The 18,996-nt window shown below is 39.2% G+C and overlaps 1 protein-coding gene across 4 annotated transcripts; it reads right to left on the bottom strand.

Moving 5' to 3' along the window:
• Nucleotides 1-1,171: 1,171 nt before the first annotated feature.
• Nucleotides 1,172-18,364, bottom strand: scaf1 (SR-related CTD-associated factor 1). Of its 4 annotated transcripts, none has more exons than XM_079625771.1 (11): nt 18,160-18,364; nt 17,549-17,602; nt 17,271-17,393; nt 17,045-17,121; nt 7,790-7,890; nt 5,373-7,700; nt 4,017-5,273; nt 3,824-3,906; nt 2,836-3,132; nt 2,335-2,463; nt 1,172-2,250 (listed from the first exon to the last, which is right to left on the bottom strand). In XM_079625771.1, the coding sequence occupies exons 1-11, from the start codon at nt 18,163-18,165 to the stop codon at nt 2,092-2,094; spliced, it is 4,614 nt and encodes a 1,537-aa protein (XP_079481897.1). In that variant the 5' UTR covers nt 18,166-18,364; the 3' UTR covers nt 1,172-2,091. The 4 variants fall into 4 exon arrangements, with proteins under 4 accessions (XP_079481897.1, XP_079481899.1, XP_079481896.1 ...); XM_079625773.1 differs by having other exon boundaries at nt 17,271-17,409; nt 18,160-18,341; XM_079625770.1 differs by having other exon boundaries at nt 4,017-7,700; nt 18,160-18,361.
• Between the last annotated feature and the right edge of the window lie 632 nt (nt 18,365-18,996).

Genomic DNA, 18,996 nt, shown 5'->3' with positions numbered 1-18,996 from the left:
ATTTGCTGACAAACTGATTTATAACGAATACATCGGGTACTTTATCGTTTGCTGTGGTGGCTGATAGGCTATGATGACGAATGCTTCATATGCTAAGTTACTCCCGCTATTTGATTTAGCTATGTAACGTTACATGCTGTTAGAAACCGGATACCTCTGGTTGTAAGAAAAGGTTTCCATATTTTCATGTCCCTACAGGCGTGTCTTTTTGAAGCACTATTGACCTTAGATGTAATTCTGTCTGGCCAGTTATGCTGGTTTGACTGAAGTTCGTTTTACCTCCAGGAAGTAAAAAATGGGATGGGTCTTTAGATTTCAACCCACTAAAAGAAAAATGTGAATTAGTAACTAGAAATTATGTACTGCACTTCCACTGTATTTTGAAGGGTAACTGTTAGGCACCTACTGTCTAATATTATGGAAGGTAGCACAATCGTCAGAACACCCACCAGGCCACCTTTCCCAAATAAGTGTTAAATAGGGGTAGGCTACTTTAATTTCAGTAATACAAACTTTAAGATTTTGTGTAGTCAAAATAACGATTTAGGGTATAAGAGAAGAACAGCACTTTGCAAACATGCTACAATGTAATTTAATGTAGTTCTACAACATTTTGAACTAGGTCTTTGATGAAGTTCTAGCTAACGGATACAACTCAACATTAAATTACATGGAAGCATGTTCTGCAGTGTCACTTTATAAAAAAAAAAAGTGAAATAAAACATTGTTTTATAAATATTGGCACAGTATCCGTGAAAAACTTGGTACAGTAGGTATTGTGCAACTACGATTAAACCTTTCAGCACTAAGTCCTTGTTTTGTCCTCAGCTGATTTCAAATAAGTTGTTTTCCCTCAAGCTATAAATATTTCAATTCAAACAATTAACTGTCATTGTGATTAGGGAGACTAAATAACAAAGAACTAACTACACTAACAACAATTGAAAAATGTATACCTGAGGAAATGCACATTTGTCTGTTTGTAATCAATAATGATGGAAACTATAATGTAGGTTATAAAGTAATATATTAGGCAAATTTTTTGAAAACTCACCTGACATACAAGTATACCTAAAATTGGAGGAAATAGACAAGCCACTCATGATGTCAAAGAAATGGAAGAGATTTAAAATGTTTTGTTTGAGTAAGAAAAGAGCCAGACACCTTCATTTGGAAGTAAGGGCACAAGTTTATCGTTCATGTGACCTTCAAAATCACTACAGGTTTCTTCAGTACAAATAAAATCCAAAACGCATGCATTTATCTCAACCATTCATTTACACACTGTAGGTACCTCTTCCAGCGACTGTCTTCTGCCAACTTAATTATATTATGTGAAACTTTGTCCGGGGAAAATAAATTCTCTAGCTAAGTGAAGTTTTGTCAGAATACGTTTAAATTTCAGTTGTCAACAAATATTATCAAACATCTTTCTGTTCCATCCATATACACATTCACTATTCTATGAGAGATGGAACCGATGGTACATATTCTCCATTCCAGAGCTATCTCAAAACTTGAATGAGTGTCATGTGTCTTAAGTAGCACCTAAAGAATGCTCTTTGACACAGTGGGGGGAAAACAGGCTGCACTCGTAATCCTAGCAATAAAAGAAATTTCAAAGGGGTAAAGATAACATTCTTTTCTCAATTCTGTCATTCATTCTATCACACTCAAAACCTCAATAGTAATAAATGTGTAGGCTAGCTGACTTAAATGTGCATTCTTCTCAGAAAGGGGGAGAGAAAGAACACCTATGTAGTGTACTTTGGTATGTACAGGTTGAACATTATGTGTAAGAGAGTGTTTGCGCCATCTTTGTCACTCCCGAGTGTATGCTTTAGAACGCTTTAAGTATACTTTATATCTTACCACATTTCTATATTCATACATATTTATAGCAAGACAAGAAAGAGAGACGGGAAGGAGGGTGGAGTACTCAAGTTTACATGATGTCAACACATAGGGGGAACAGAACAATATAACAAACGACTGTCACTCAGTACCCATGGTGGGCTCAAACACGTGCAGGGGAGGAGATTTTGCAAACTTGTTCGACCAGATGGAGAGAAATAAACAGTCTCTGTCCAATCATGTTGAGGAATGCATGGAGGCAGACTCCCTGTCCTCTTTTTCCTCCTCGTCCATCTTGCGGCCGTGCTTTCTAAAATACTTGTACCTCTGGACATAAAGCTTGACCAGGTTATTCACTTTAACTGGGTTGATCTCACCTGTTCGGCTGTGACAAATCTGTGAGGTAAAGACAGATTTAGTCATACCGATACACTCTTTCTAAATATTTATTAGAAGCTATTACCTTAAAGCTATATTTACCTTGTGCACAGCTTTCCTTAAGATATCTTTGTAGTCATCTTTATTGATGTCTTTGCGCTGGTAGTATGGCTTGATGGCCAATTTGACTTCCTCTACTGCCCTCTCCTGGGTGTGCAGCTTCTTCAGATACTAAGGAAATGTAAGTGATTTAGAATTAAATTGTTATAGGGGTTGTTATAGATGGGATAATACTGCATTTACTTAAAATATTGTGATTGCAATTTGAATTGCAGCATGACAAAATTTTTACTTCTCATATTGCTGCTCTGATTTCCAGGTAAAGAAAACAAAAATACATTAAATTGCTGAGACAGGAAGCAAGAAAAGGACAAATTATCAAACAAAACGAAATAAAACCATATCTTTGCATTCACTTAAACTGTTAAATTAATTTACTTCTGAGATTAAATAATCCCACCAAGTCATACTACAATTTTTTCTTGAATTAATTGTGCAGCCCTAATTATAGGAAAGATATAAACGTACAGAAAGCATTGATACCTTGTCAGGGTCTTTGCTTTCATTGTCCCAGCCCATTTCACTGCCCCCTATTCCCGCTGGCAATGGAGACGGCGGAGTCTGAGCATAGCCTCCTCCCATTGAGACTCCAGGGTGTAAGTGTGAAGGTGGCGTTTTGGTGCAGCCAATCAATGGAACAGAGCTGTGGAGAATAAACTGTGCAGGATTGGGTCCTGGGGGTGGGGCATGTGATGGAGGTGGAGGAACTTGTGATGATATAGATGAGGATGATGAAGAAGGGTGTGGCTGTGACTGGTTCTGATTGGCCTGAGAGAGAATCTGTGTAAAGAAAAATACAATTTTAATACACTATCAAGTTAAAGTCAGTTAATTAATTGAACTTCACAATCAATAGTGACTGAAACTATCAATTAACTAGACTCATGGAATTTGGTAGAACATTGTATATTGAGAAGGAAACCATAACCCACATAACAACATAAATAGTAATAAAGGCCCAGTCACGTTAGACTTGGAACATGCAAAATTTCTTCAGACACTGCAATGGATGTCACACTCTGTGACTTCCCTGTGAATTTTTTTTTTTTTTTTTAAACATACAAGTAATTATAAATCCAAACTGTAAAAATGTATAATCTACTCCACCACAATTATGCAACACTGCAAGTTTTAAAGTTTGCTTTCTTTTAATTCAGCTATGAGGTCACTCTGTGATGTATCAAACTTCGTCACACGCCTTCTCATGATACAAATTTGCACATCAGACTTCACCAAGCTTGAAATCTGAAATGCAAAACTAATTCCCATGAGCTTGTGTTTCCAGTCTCCCAAATTTGTTAGAACAGAAGTTAATGGAAAGAAGTCAAGTTAATGTGAGCGGCCTTTTAGAATATCATAGATTTAATTTGTTTAATTTTTTGGTTATTTGTTATTTGTATATTGATGAACGTACAATTTAAGTTGGCGTAAATACGCCGGATTTAGCACAATGCTAATTTCCATCCATTACCTGACTTGTGGCCTGGATGAACTCTTGTGCTTTGGCTCTGTTGGCTATATTGGCCTCCTCCATTTTGAAGAGGAGAGCTGTCACTGAGGAGGAATTTAACGGTATGAAATTATGACTTCAAATAACACTAAAAATTTAAAATGCATGTCAAGAGGGAAAGGAATTACTTAAAAATCATGCATTAAACACTCACATGCTAAAACACCTCCAGCAGTGCAGTCCACTCCAGTTTGTAGACTCCAGGGTAAAGGCGGAACTGATGGGGGTGGGGGCGGAGGTGGTGGTGGCTTGTTTACTGAAGATGAGGACACTGAAGAAGAGGAGGATGAAGAAGGGTCATTTGCCAGAGGAGCATTGGAATGAGAGATGGAGGCAGACACAGAAGCTGCCGAAGTGGAGCATGGTGGTGATGCCTTCGGATCATCTGGTAGGAGAGGTTTAACACTGGAAGTGGACTGGGATATGGTATCGCCTCTGATCTGTGATGATAGCAGACTGGGAGGGCTGGCAGGGGACTTTGAAGGTGTGAGAGATGAGGCTTTGGACTGACCAGGGCCCTCCTCCAAAAGGAATGAAGGCTCTGGTGTCTTGCAGCTACTATCAACAGTTTGAGAGTCCGGGGATGACTCTCTAGTATCTCGAGACGGAGGCAAAGATAACGGGGATGTGTGCGGTGGTGAGGTGGATGGAGGAAGGATACTTGCTGATGAGGAAGTGGAGGATGATGAAGAGGATGAGGGAGTGGGACCAGGAAGTGCTGAAGGAGGACTAGATGGCTTGGCTCCAACCCCAACCAACGGCTGCATTTCTGTTGATACCCCTGCCCAACCCCCACCAACTGTGCTACAATTACTGATAGCACCTTTAGAATCACTTCCATCCACAGTTAGCCCTTTCTCTCTGAGCTTTTTTCCAGGCCTCCTCCTACGTTTTGCTGCCAATGAAGAAGTAGGTGAAGAGGCAGATGAGGATGTGGATGTAGCAGAGCTTGGCTTGGCTTTCTTCGACTTCAGTCCACTCGAATTTGTTGACGACGGAGGCCCAAGGATGTTGCGTTGCTTCCCAGTTTTGCTTGGGTCTTTGCCTCTACCTGGAAGAGCCAGTGTCTCTGAGCAGGGCTTAAGAAACGGTGACCGGCTCTCATTGTCCCGGCGGAACACCACAGCAATAGACCCACCAACAACTGAGGGCCCTGATGCTCCGCTTACAACACCAGAAGGTCCAAGAAGGTCGAGGCCCAACTTCCCAGAGTTGCCAGTGGTGCTGCTAACACCCTCACGAACCAAGACAGACACTTTAGACTGGAGCTTACCCTTTCTGCTACTGCCACTGAGCTTTTTGGCCCTGCCAGAACGCCCGGCATCCTTCTTCCCTACTTTTTCCTTACCGGTTTTCCGTCCTCGTTTAGTAGTGGATGAGAATGCTGTGGGCTGAAGGCAGGTGGTGTTGCCTGAGGATGCAGAAAGAGGTGGAGAGAGAGATGACAAAAGGTTTTTACTTTTAGCTTTTAGTCTATGAGAAGAAGAGGAGGAGGTGGATTCAGACTGACCAACTGTCTTTCCAGGTCTGGATTTCTTCTTCAAATGATGTCGGCTCGCTTTGGGTGCTCCGGATTTAATTTTGGGACTGGGTAGAGGGGGGTCAGGAGGAGGAGGAAGTAGTGGCGAGTCCTCTAGTGAAGGGTAGTCTGAATCCAGTGCTTCCCCATCCAAAGAGAGCATGTCTACCTCAGGACGCTCAGAGACACGATCTGATTCATATCCATGATAACGAGGTGACGTTAGGGAGGTGGGTCGGGACCGGCTCCTGTGCTCCTCGTCCTTTCTCTCCTCATCATCTGATCGTCTCCTTCGTTTCTTCTTCCTCTTATGATGTTTGTCAGAGCTCTCAGATCGGCTGTGGGAGCGCCGTTGGCTAGAGAGCGGTGAACTTGGGACTGTGGTGGTCGTTGTAGTGGTGGTAACAGTGATGGTACGTTTGATTGCGAAAAGATCAGAGCCATTGAGATCCTGAATTGATGGGGGTACAACAGGCCTGCTGTCTCTTCTCCTTTCCCTGTCTCGATCTCCAATCATTTCTTTCTCTCGGTCTCTCCTGTCACTGCTTCCTCTGCCCCTCTTTGTACTGCCTCTCTCTCTGCTGCTTGACCTCCTGTTATCCTCATCCCTATCTCTCCTTCGTCCATCTCTTCTTCTGGAGTAGTCTCTGTCGTCTCGCCACCGGCCCCTTTCCCTGTCTCTTTCATGGTTCCTTTCGCGCTCCCTCTCTCTTTCTTTATCTCGGTCTCTATCTTTGTGGCGATCCTCCGAGGGGCTGGACCAAGATCTGCGACTGTGTGATTGTCGGGAGGCATTCTGGGAGTGCGAGCGGGAAGAATGTTCTGGAGTGCTCCTGCGTCTCTTTTTCCTCTTGCGACTTCCGCTTCGGCTACTTCTCCCTCTCTCCCTATCCTTGCCTTTGTTCTCTTTTTCACTTATTTTTTCATGGTCCATCTCTTTGCTTTCTGCTTTCCCTTCACCTGCCTCCTTTACCTCTTTCCCTTTTTTCCTCTTTTCCTTTTCTCCTCTTCCCTCTTTCCGCTTGCGTCTATCCCTGTCTTTTGAACTCTTGGAGGATTTGCGACTCCTCCCTTTATCAGTGGATAGAGGTGGAGAATTGGGAAAGGAAGGAGAGGGCAAAGGCAAAACAGGGGCAGGCGGAGGTGATATAGATGCAGAAGAAGGGCAAGGTCTGAATCTTTCTTTTCGCCTACTCGTCAGTTTTCGTCTCAGATCTCCAACACCCACAGAAGCCACTGGTTCCCTCTCCCATTCTTCATCAGCACGGACAGACACAAACCCATCACCTTCTAAGACCCGTAAGATCCTCTCTGGTTTTGGGACACCCCCTTGAAGGTAAGAGGGACTGCTTGAGGATGGAAGTAACACCTCTCTCCTTCTCTCAATCACTCGTTCTCTTCCTCTTTCACTGGCCCCCACTATCTCTCCTTCTTCTATCTCAGAGTGGTCAGAGTCTGTACCCCGTTCTCTTTGATTTTTTCCATGTTCCCTCATTCGGTCTTTGATGGATCGCTTGCTGTTAAGTTCTAAAGGTACATTATTGAACATCGAAGATAGAGCATCAATTTCTGTTGAATCTGGAGGCCCCCCCTCTGTGCCAGCAGGCTCTCCCATTTCTAATGCTCTTTCAGCTTTTGACACATTCCCTTCGCTATTAATGCTGCTTACACCCTCATTCCCCTCATCTACACATCTTTTCTCCTCCTCTGTTTCAGAGGCTGGAGAACCTGTCGGTTCAAAAGGGTCATACTTATCAACTTCTTCATCATCATCATCAGTGGACGCCCGGTCTCTCTCGCCCTCTGTTGGATGAAAGGGATCATATATGTCATTTTCTAAACTCTCCCTCTGTCCATCATTGTATGGATGTGTGAATGATGAAGATCCATGGAGTAAAGGATTAGAAGAAGAAGGTGGCATAGCCATTGATGATGGCATCAAAGAGGACGAAGTGGATGACACAAAGTCTCCAGTTCCTTTGCTGGCTCTGCTGTCTCCGGCATGGCCTCGGTCTTCATCCTCACGGTAGTTTGTACTCATTCCACCAGGAGATGACGATGAGGGGGAGGAGGAGGGGGAAGAGGGAGCAGATGAAGGAGATGATGGTGAGTTGGAGGGAGATGAGGGTAGAGGGCTTTTGGCCATCTCTATGACCCTCTCAGAGTTTTTGAGGGAACAGGGCAGTTGCATCTGTCCCAAGGCTTGAATTACACTTGAGCAGAATTCAGGAAGAGAGCCTGAAGGCAAAGAACTGTCAATAGAGACTCTCTTTTTCCTTAACGATGCTGGAAAGAGAAAATGTCCTTTCAAGAAAGACCCTATAGAAGACAGAAAATAAAGAAATTAGTAACTTTGATCACACATTAGTATTTACATGATCATAAACAAAGTACAGACTTGAACCTACTTGGTTTCTGGTAACCAAGGTTTGGGGTAACAGATGTCAACAAAGCAAGAGATGCACCATCCTCTATGTTCACCTCTGCTGTTAGCTCCACATCAAAGTCACTAAAGGAGAAGACAACTATTATGTTATTTCCTTCAAACAAGAAGATGAATAGTTTTTGAATCACATTGTTAAATACAAAACAGGCACCAACAAGAAATGTTAATGTTAAGTGTCAAAGCAAAGTACATTGTGGCAAGGGGGGCGTGGTTCAGCAAAGTCTGTAATGGGAGAGAGAGAGAAAGGAGACAAGCGGTGCGTAAGTAGGTCAAGTGCAAATGGCGAACACCTGTGTCTTGTTGCCGTAATTGGCGTGGAGAGACCGGATATAAGCCGCTCTAGAAAGAAAACGGGAGAGAGAAGGACTGAGGACTCGTACAAGATCGCTGGGGAAAGAGTATTGTGAGATAACCTGCTGGAAAGAGGGACAGAGCCTGTTTGTGAACTACTGTCTGTGCTGTAGCGAATCTACAGTGAATCCGCTTGCGCTGTGGGCGTGACTTTTGTTTGTTGTTATTTGAAGTTATCCTAATAAAAACGTACGATTCTAAGTCACACGGGCCCTGTCTTTTTCCTTCCAACCTTGAACCTCATCACATACATATTTTTTTAAAATTACGATTACGACAAATTTAGAGCAAATAAAATTTTTATACGTTACATTTTTCCCCCAATTTGCATCAATAGCTTTAACAGCTATAATGTAATTAGAGGAGACCTGACAGGCATAAAACTAGGGATGAACAATTTTAAAAAATATTGTATTAGAATATTTGGGCTAAAAATGTTTTTAATGACGCCATTTTTTAATCTGTACGTTTTTGTCCCCATTTCTGAATAAGATTATGATTAGGCTATATACACACAACAAGCTTAAATTATTTGTTGATAACATTAAACTATGTAAACAAAAAATTACAGAACAAAAGAATTTAAGCTCATGCTTTAGTTTGCATGCTTATGCTGGGGCCACACCACAAGATATTGGGGCCGATTTGTCCCCTTTCAACAATGCTAAGTGAAGTCCCGATTCCCTTGATGGTTCAACAGATTATCTTATCAGATTTTCCTGTGGTGTGAGGTGTGTTAAAAGTGACCGAACCTGCTCGGAAGAACGTCAGAGCTCTATAGTAAATATCGTTAATCGTAAATACAGTATTTTCCGGACTATAAGTCGCTACGTAGTATAAGTCGAATCAGTCAAAAAATGCAAAAATGAAGAGGAAAAACAACATACTGTATTTTCCGGACTATAAGTCGCACTTTTTCATAGTTTTGCTACTTATATATATAAATTAATTCATACTGACTGAGATGAACCAAGAGAAAACATTACCGTCTACAGCCGCGAGAGGGCGCTCTAGTTGGCGGAGTTGTTCAGAAGCGACACCGAGGAAGATTTCAATTGATTTCAGTGTTGTGGAATGAGATCGGGAGCTTGGTGAACTTGCTTACCGGTAACTTGTTGGACTCGCTGGCTTATGTTAATTTAGCCTATTCAGCCTCCCAGGTGTATGTTCTTTATGCTATTGTGTAGAGTTTCCCGCAGAAAATGTTAGTGAAGGTGTAACTTAACTTTGTGTAACTTAACTTTGTGTTAGCCTACGTGTCGCCACCATACAAATCAGCATAAATGCTCCTGATAAATTATTTGTTATTAAAGCATTAACATTCACAAACCACTGTTAATTTAACATAAAAGCAAGGTTTGCCATGACTGAATGCTCGCAAAGTGCGCACCCTTAATAATTCCTAAAAAGCTGACATCAGTTCATCGCGATCTCATACATCTCTGTTATTATCAATGAAGCTGACTGCATAATGAATCTTTCATAATATATTTTATAATCAGAGGATTTGCCAGCATGCAGAATTCAGCACTGAACAAAAAGTCAGTTTTGAGCGGTGAGGGGATTCTATCTTAAATGCTTCTGATTGGCCATTGCGTTCCAAGAAATCAACACACATGTCTGTGATCGGCTATATCGCTATTGTGTAGTTGAATAACTTGCCTTTCCAGATTAAATGTCTGTTCTTGGTCTTGGATTTTGTGAAATACATTTCTAAATAAATGATATATAAAATATATATAAACGACTTATATACGTTTTTTTCCTCTTCATGCCGCGTTTTTTGAATGATGCGACTTATACTACGGAGCGACTTATAGTCCGGAAAATATGGTAAGTCGCACTGGACTATAAGTCGCATTTATTTAGAAATTTATTTCACAAAATCCAAGACCAAGAACAGACATTTAATCTGGAAAGGCAAGTTATTCAACTACACAATAGCACACAGAACAACAAGCTGAATAGGTGTCCGGCATGTTAACGTTACAGGTTTCCCGCAGCACTTTAGAACTAAGGCGGCCGCTTAAGCAACACATGCCTGCCGCCTTAACTACGTATAAAAATATTTATAGTAATATTTTCAAAGCCACTAAGAAATCTAGTTTTAAATATAATTATTTTGAAGTGTTGGTGCTTAATGTAAAAATATATAGTGTAAACGATAAATCACGTTTGAAAATTCTGCTGGCTACTGTATACAGGCCACCAGGGCACCATATAGACTTTATCAAAGAATTTGCTATCAGAATTAGTATTGGCTGCAGATAAAGTACTAATTGTTGGTGATTTTAATATACACATAGATAATGAAAAAGATGCATTGGGATTGGCATTTAAAGACATTGTAAACTCAACATGTGTCAGGACCTACTCATTGCCGTAATCATACTCTAGATCTAATACTATCACATGGAATAGATGTTGATGCCGTTGAAATACTGCAGCAGAGCGATGACATCTCAGATCATTATCTAGTCTCATGTAAATTACATTTAGCCAAGGCTGCAAAGCCGACTCCGTGTTATAAATATGTTAGACCGATCACTTCTGCTACTAAAGATTGCTTTATCAATAATCTTCCTAATCAGTTTCATCATCTCAGCATCCCGGATAGCTTAAAAGAACTTGATATTGCAACAGAAACTTTTAACTCTCTCTTTTCCAGCACTTTAGACACAGTTGCTCCGTTGCGCTTAAAGAAGATTAAAGAACACAGTCCAACGCCGTGGCACAACGAGCACACTCAGGCCCATTCAGCAGCCAGAAAAATGGAGCGCAACTAAAAGAAAACAAAACTGGAGGTATTTCAGATTTCATGGAAGGAGAGCTCGATTTCTTACAGAGAGGCTTTAAAAGCTGCTAGATCTGCTTATTTTTCAACCCTATTAGAAGAAAATAAACATAATCCTAGCTATTTATTTGAAACAGTGGCTAAACTAACGAAAAAGAAAGCTTCAAGCCCAGAAGTTTCCAAGCAACACAGCAGTAATGACTTTATGAACTTCACTTATTAGATCGATAATATCAGGGACAAAATTATAACTATGCAACCGTCTAATACAGTATCGCATCAGGAAGTGCATTGTAGTCTCCCTGAGGGAAAATTTGATTCATTCATTGCTATAGGAGAGGAAGAATTTTGCAAACTCGTCAAATCATCTAAATCGACAACTTGTATGTTAGACCCTATACCGACTAAGCTGCTGAAAGAGATGCTCCCAGATGTCATAGATCCTCTTCTTAATCATTAATTCATCTTTGTCTCTAGGATACGTACCAAAAACCTTTAAAGGACAACTCCGGTCGATTTTAACATTGAGCTCAATTTTTAGTAAATTTGGAGTGCTGTCAATACAGAGAACAACAACAAAAATCGGTGTTGCCTACACCGTGTTATCCTATTTTAAAAATTTGCACCCTATTGACTTGAATGGGGCAAATTTTAAACCTGCTTTTATTTCTCTTATCATCCTTGAATCCTTAAATGATGTTAATTCAACAAGCGCACAGACCTGTATTTAGTTCCTGTTTTCGGTCGAAGTCCACAGTAGTCGATTGTCGAGTTCACGCGCGTGATCATAGGTAACTAAACCTATGCGTGTGAACTCGACAATCGACTACTTTGGACTTCGACCGGCCAGTTAATAATACCTAGAATATCAAAATCGACTGCTGGCGGTATATCCTTTTCCAATTTAGCACCAAAACTTTGGAACATAGGCTTCCTACTATTGTCTGAGAAGCAGACACACTCTGTCAGTTCAAAGCTAGATTAAAGACACATCTCTTTGACCTAGCATTTCACAAAATGCATTATAGACTTCTATAACTCAATGTTAGGGTGATTAGGTCAGCCGGAACTGGGAACACTTCCCATAAATCCTGATGTACTCGTTACATCATAAGAAGAAGGGCATCTACGCTAATTTTAGTGTCTTTGTTTATCCCGAGGTTTTCCTGCCGGATCCAGGCCGTATCCAGATCTGACGAAGGACCTTCGCCTGGACCCGATGACAACGCAGTGCTGAAGTGCCAACTAGCCTCTCCCTGTGGAGGATCCCTGTACCACTCTACAGATAAAGCATTGTGGAAAATCTACCCTGTAGTGATAAAATAAAATTCTGTATCAAATTTATACATTATGTTACATTACATTATGCTTGTTACATGTTAATGTGGCTCCATGAATAAATTGTAAACATTTTCAGTGGTCAAAAAACAAATGTGGGTCACTTTGCATACAGCTGATACTTTTTTTCTTTTAAAGAGGAATATCCGAACAACAAATAATGTCAAAACAAATGTCATTTAATTTTTCAGCTCAATTGCATAGAACATACCTGTCTAAGTGCCATAAAAAATATTTTTCTAAAGTTGTCATGCCTATAACTCAAAGTATTCAAGATATCTTAATATCCTTCTAGATTTTCATTCTTAAAACTTTTCTTTTGGAATCGTCATTTGCAAGGTCCTATATAGTTCAGTTACATAAGATATGGGGATCTCAATGCAGCTCCATGTTCAAATTGTTGAATTGTACTCATTTAAATGGTCAAGAACCAAATGTATGTAACTTTTTAAACAGCTGATAGTTATTGTGTTAAATGTTAACCTTCACAGGAACGCCAACTCACTGAAGCGTTCTTTGTTTAAATTAGCTCAAAGTTAGTTAGCTATAATGTAGTTACCTTACATGATAATGCAATTTCCTTAGATATAATAACAAACTATACATCATTAAAAAGATCCAAGATTAAAATTGACACCTGTCTTCCTATCAAAATCTTAAGTCCATACCTTTTGTTTGAAATATGAGCGTCAGCCAGAACATTCATAAAAAATATCCTGTACGGTCATCATGAAAATGCTTGACAAATCAACATCCCTCAGGGCTTTTAGTTCAAAAGCTTGCACATTTGGAGAAATATTGATAGATTTTCATATGTTTGTGTTAAATTTCTATACAGTGGAGTAATATTTATTAATTTCTAACCCAAATTGCGCCAATGTAATCATTATGAGCACTGGATACTCTGATGTACTGGGTTTTCAATTTATACTGGCAGCCTGAGGGCGCCCTATGCACATTTAGTCCACAAATGGCACATGTGATTTACAATAAACTGTTAAGTATCTGCTTTCAAATGAGACCATAGGTGTGCTTTTAGTGCAAAGGGTTCATGAGCTGTATCTGTTTTAGTTTGGGTATACCATTTCTTGGGATTTTTCTCTGCTGCTTGCAGGATGTCTGCAGAACAAATAACACTGAAACTAGAAATGTATCATGTTTCCCTCTTTTAAAACAGTTGAATACAACACACCTCTCTGAGTGCCAAAAACAAACATTTTCCCAAAGTTTACATGTCTTTAATTCAAGAATTGTTAAAAGATATCTTAAGTCATTTTAGATTCTTTTTCTTGTGAACTTTTCTTTTGGAATCTTCATTTTAAAGGCCCTCGATTGTTCAATCCCAGAGATATAGGGATGTCAATGTGGTAAATAGTAGTTACGTTATTTGAACTCTTGGTAGCTTCAGAAGCTATTAAAATGAACAAAATCACATCTTCCAAATACCCGTAAAACTGATTCAAATATAGATTATTATAAATACATGTTTGAGAGCAAGTTAATGTGCTTCAACCTAACCATTTTCAGTGGATTTTGTTTACTCAGAGTTATGTTTTATGCAATTCTTTTGATGGAGGGAAAGAACATACATTTATAGTTTAAACAGTTTATTCTTCAGACATTTCTCTTCAAATCCAAAATGTATCAGCTGTGTGCAGAGTGAACCACATTGGGTTTTTTATCACTGAAAATGAGTAAAATTCAACAATTTTAACATGGAGCTGCTTTGAGATCCCCTATGAGACTGAACTATAGGATCTTGAAAATGATTTAATTAATTTGATTTCAAAAGAAGAATTTATCAAGAATGACAATCTAGAAGGATATTAAGATATCTTGAATACTTTTAGAGTTACAGGCATGACAACTTTGGAAAAGTAATATTTATGGCACTCAGACAGGTATGTTATACACAATTGTGTAAAACAAGATACCTTTCTAGTATCAGCATGATTTGTTAATCAGATATTCCTCTTTAAAAGAAAAAAAGTATCAGCTGTATGCAAAGTGACCCACATTTGGTTTTTGACCACTGAAAATGTTTACAATTTACCAATTTATTCATGGAGCCACATTAACATGTCCATATCTCTATCTAAAAAACAAACTTGACGGGAGAATGTGCGCACCTTTAAGCAAACTTTGAGCCGTGCGTACGCATATTCTGGAGACAAAGGGAATTGGCGACACCGATGGTGAGCTGGAGTTAAATGTCTTTTTGGTCACTTTTAGACAGAAAATCGAAATAAAATTATACATATACAGAAAGATGATTCAAATATAATTTCATTCACCAAGCCTATCACTTGAAGCAAATATCCACACCTTAAATGTCCACGCCAGCGAGCGCGTTGGGCCGTTTAGTGAAACTGACTCATATCTAACGGCAGATGAAGTAAAACTGTAAATCTTCATTATGAGTCCTAATCATAAATAGGCTACAGTGCATGTTCACAATTACAGTTTAAATAAAATAATGATTTAAACTATGTTTTACTTCTGATATAAACATTTAGATTAAATATGCCATTCTCATTAATGGAGTTAAACACTTAAACTAGCTACATGAAATTTACTGAAAAGTTAAAATATATATATATATATATAGCCTATAAATATTTGTTGTGGATGCAATGCTTTTGAACACTTTTCCTTTGGCATGCTGTGTTTTAATGTTTTTGCTACAGAGATAATTGCTTATCATGATAATAGCAGATTGTGCAAATATAATGCACAACAAGGTCTATCTATGTTTCCATTAAAAATATAAATCAATTAAAAATACTATTTGGTCAGAGGAAAAGATTGAGAAAAACTTTCTCTGAAATGTATTTTACACTATTTGATTTATTTATTCAAAAACAAGGCAAGGATAGGCTACTAAATTATTTTTATAAATGTAATGGGACGGCACATCCATATTTCATAGTTTCCTAATGTCTTGTACCATTAAACATGGTATCACGTGGATGAATAATCATATGCAAATGATATGCAGATGAGGATATGCATAGTAAAACTAGGCGTTGTAAGCTCCATATATGGTTATTTCGGGGAGGAGACGCATGTGCGCACAATCTTCCGCTGTGTGGGATTTATAAAGTGAATTCTGCGCAGGTTCTGGCATACGCACAGTTTTATAAGTCTGAATAATTTTTTGCGCACGCCATTTTTGCCTTTCGGGCGCACATACACTTTTAGTAAGGATCCTACGCACAGTTTTATAAATGAGGCCCCAGAATCTAAAAGGATATTAAGATATATTTAATACTTGAGTTATAGGGATGCAAAATTTGAGGCAAAAAAACAACAACACAAGAAGTGCATTTTGCCATTTTTGAACTGTAACCATTGGCATGTAATTGACCGTTCGCAAAACCCCACCCTCGAACGGTTCTCGTCCAATCCTAGCTCAGCAACTGTAACTAAGGAGAAGGACCTCCGTCAAACATTGCGATTTCAGCAAGATAGTGAAACGATGCGCCTATGGCAGTGAGGTCTGCACGGCTTAAAACTTAAGCCCGAACCCGGCCCGTACCCGAAATAATTTTAACTGACCCGACCCGAACATTGCGGTTATATTTTAAGCCCGACCCGAGGTCCATTTCTCACCTTTTTTTTTTCTTCATATGCTGTATTTTATGATTGCTTGCAACTATAATTAAAAAATAGGCTACATGTAACTTACAAACACCGTTTCACTACGGCACTGTGTCCCCCTCATCAGTCAGTAAACGAGAAAAAAAAAGAGAAAAAGCACGGACTTACTAATTACGAAACTTTGATGTGGTTGAACAGGTACACAGTCACAAATTCCTCTGGAACTCAAACATTAAACTTCAAAACAAAGTTCGCGCAGTTGCACAACTATTTACACAAATATATCCTTCTCAGTCGGCTACGAGTTATGAATGAAGAGAACAGCATCGAGAGTTGATGGTTCAGCGCGTCCTCTGATTGCAGTGTTGTGACTGAAATAGCGCGCGCGGGAGCACATGCGCAAAACAGTTTTGTAAAATGATATATGATCAAATAAAAATGATTGATATATAATTTTACAAAACTGTTTTGTCCATGTGCTTCCGTGCGCTATTCTGTCTATACTTTCTGTCGTGCCCTGGAGGATATGTCTGCTGCATTACTCCAAAACCAGTCACTTAATGTATGGAGCTCAAACCAGCCATGTGTCTGGTTCTCAATGGTTTGACGGGCGTAATAACAATAACTAAGGGGCGTGGCTTTTGCGAACGGTCAATGAAACAAAGATGGCTAAAGTCAACATATTTCACTAATAGACCAACCAATCTCTATGTAAAAATAAAATAATAATGCTGCCGTCTTTCTAAAGTTATTTTAACCCCCTGTAATTTGCCTCCAAATCTCATGTGTCATTTTGACCCCACACAAAATAGTGTATTACTCAGTAAATGTACATCCACAACATTTAAGCTTTCATCGCTATTTATGTTTGTCTTTTTACAGAAAAAATATTAACACAATAAAAAATTTGAGCCAGGTAAGTTTACAAAATGTGGTTAATTTGACACGGATTGACCCAATAAACCAATCCTTTATAAATATCAACACATCACTGACACAACAATCACATACCTCTAAGTTCAGCATTTACATTTTTTTTATTTAAGTAGCAAACAAAGTAAAAATTTTGGATAGGACATAATTAGCTACTATCAAGCTCAATTTAGAATTTTGCGTGCTTAATTAAGCACTTACCAGTCTAGGTACTGAGGTTGTGAGCTGATCTGAGGCACAAGAAATACAGGCTCAGAGGAAGAAACAACAGCAGCCCCCTACAAGAGTGTAACACAAATTAAACGGTTAAAAGGTCAACTCAGGTCACCGGTTTCAAACTGGGTAAATTACAGACAGACAAAGCATGTGACAAGACAGAACCTAATAACTTACAATTATGCAAATAGCGTAAATGATTTTACTTTACCAGTTCACTAGGCTCATCCTCTGAGGTCTCTCTGTTTCCCTGGAAACATCTTAAGCCAACTGTCCTTCTGTCTGCTTTAGACTCCACTTCCTCCTCTTCATCGGGACATTGTTCAGTCTGTGACTACAAGTACATGAGACTGAGGACATTCAGTGTATTCAGCAGAGAGACAGCTGTGCATACTAAATCTTCATCTCATCATCTACAGTATATGATCACGGTGACTGTCCAACCTGCACCAAAAAGGACAGTTTCATATCGCTTTATGTGACACTTACCTTGCCTGGCACAACTTCTACTTCATCCTTTTCAGCCTGTCCATCTGTTCCTATCTACACATAACAGACAACACACATCACACAACACTATTGTTATGAATAACCTAGATCTGAAACCTCAGCTCTGAGCATCATAAAGCTGCACCCGTTATGATAATCACACCTGAGGGATGTGTTAAAACTACTTCTACATTTAATCTGTCTTTAACTAGAAGACCACTCAGTGGAAGTTGATCACTCGAGTAAACTGATGAGAAAGCATGATCTGTATTGACACTCAACACTGCGGCTTCAAGTCTTGACCCAGTGACAGCACTGATCGTGTACAGTGGATGAAACTGATTTCAGATGATGCTACAGACGATGCTATCTAGTACGTGTGCTCCACTGCAGTGCTTGCCTAACGTTACCCATGTCCTCACTTGTTAACTGTCATGAGAAAACCGCCAATACTCATGTTGGATACTTTTAGTATTACTAGCTCACTTTCTTATCAAGTCTTCATTTTAAGCAACCTTCTCACGTTAGCTGCAATCATTTATTGCCTACAATTTGTCGTCTACAGGGGTTAGCTGACTGGCTAAGTTAGACAAGCTATAAGACCCGTTTACCTTCATAGTGCAGAGATGAGCCGGCTGGTGAATCCCAAAGCTAAAAACACCCTGAAACCACCCACAGTGTTGTTGTTAACTTTAAAACGACATGTAGAGGCACGAAACATTTTTCTTTTAGAAACACAATAAGAGGCCCATCCCATCCGATTCCGCCATTTTGCTTCCCCTTCTGTGAAACTGCCGGCATGGGCTTATGGGAAATGATGTTTTTCATCAACGCTATTACTTCGGTCTGTGGCGATGACGCAAATCGAAGGCGTCACTGTTGATGAAAGCGATATTCTAGAACATATAAAATCTAGAAAATAATTTTAAGGTCAAAAGATTATAGTAGGCTACATTAACATTTATATTATAGCCTAATTATATTACGGATGTAAAATGGGTCTATAAATGGTTGGGAAATTTACCCTGGATGTTTCGGACAACAGACTAATTATTAACGTTTATTAATATGGCAAATACTTTATGGGAAAGTTCAAAAAGTTCACATTAAAATTATCTTGGAAACATTGTAGCCTATGCATTTTTTTATACTTTTCAAAAACCTTTTAACATAGACTAACGAATTGTATTGGTTTATCATTGTCCCAGGGCCAGACTTCAATAATAGGCTACTTAACCTACACATATCCACAGCATTTTTATCAGTCCATGCAATTCCAGGGAATCAAACCCATGCATGACCCTTGCCCTGCTTTTACTGTTTGAGCTACAATAATACAATAATTCATATTTTAATGTAATTAACTGCCTGAATAATTTGTATTGTGCCATTTGAGCCAGCCAACAACAAAAAAGTTTCGATTTTTAATATTTGCAAACTTTTTAATT

The sequence above is a fragment of the Phoxinus phoxinus genome (assembly GCF_949152265.1).
Source record: "Phoxinus phoxinus genome assembly, chromosome: 1".
Classification (NCBI taxonomy): Eukaryota; Metazoa; Chordata; class Actinopteri; order Cypriniformes; family Leuciscidae; genus Phoxinus; species Phoxinus phoxinus.
The sequence above is the reverse complement of the archived record's forward strand: the minus strand, read 5'-3'. Positions and strand labels throughout refer to the sequence as shown.

Bases quoted from the DNA above. Each gene is read 5' to 3' on its own strand.
- scaf1 (XM_079625770.1), bottom strand. The intron at 7,701-7,789 runs GTAGGTTCAAGT...TGTCTTCTATAG, and splicing joins CCTTGGTTACCAGAAACCAA to GGTCTTTCTTGAAAGGACAT. The intron at 3,907-4,016 runs GTGAGTGTTTAA...ATTCCTCCTCAG, and splicing joins TGCTGGAGGTGTTTTAGCAT to TGACAGCTCTCCTCTTCAAA.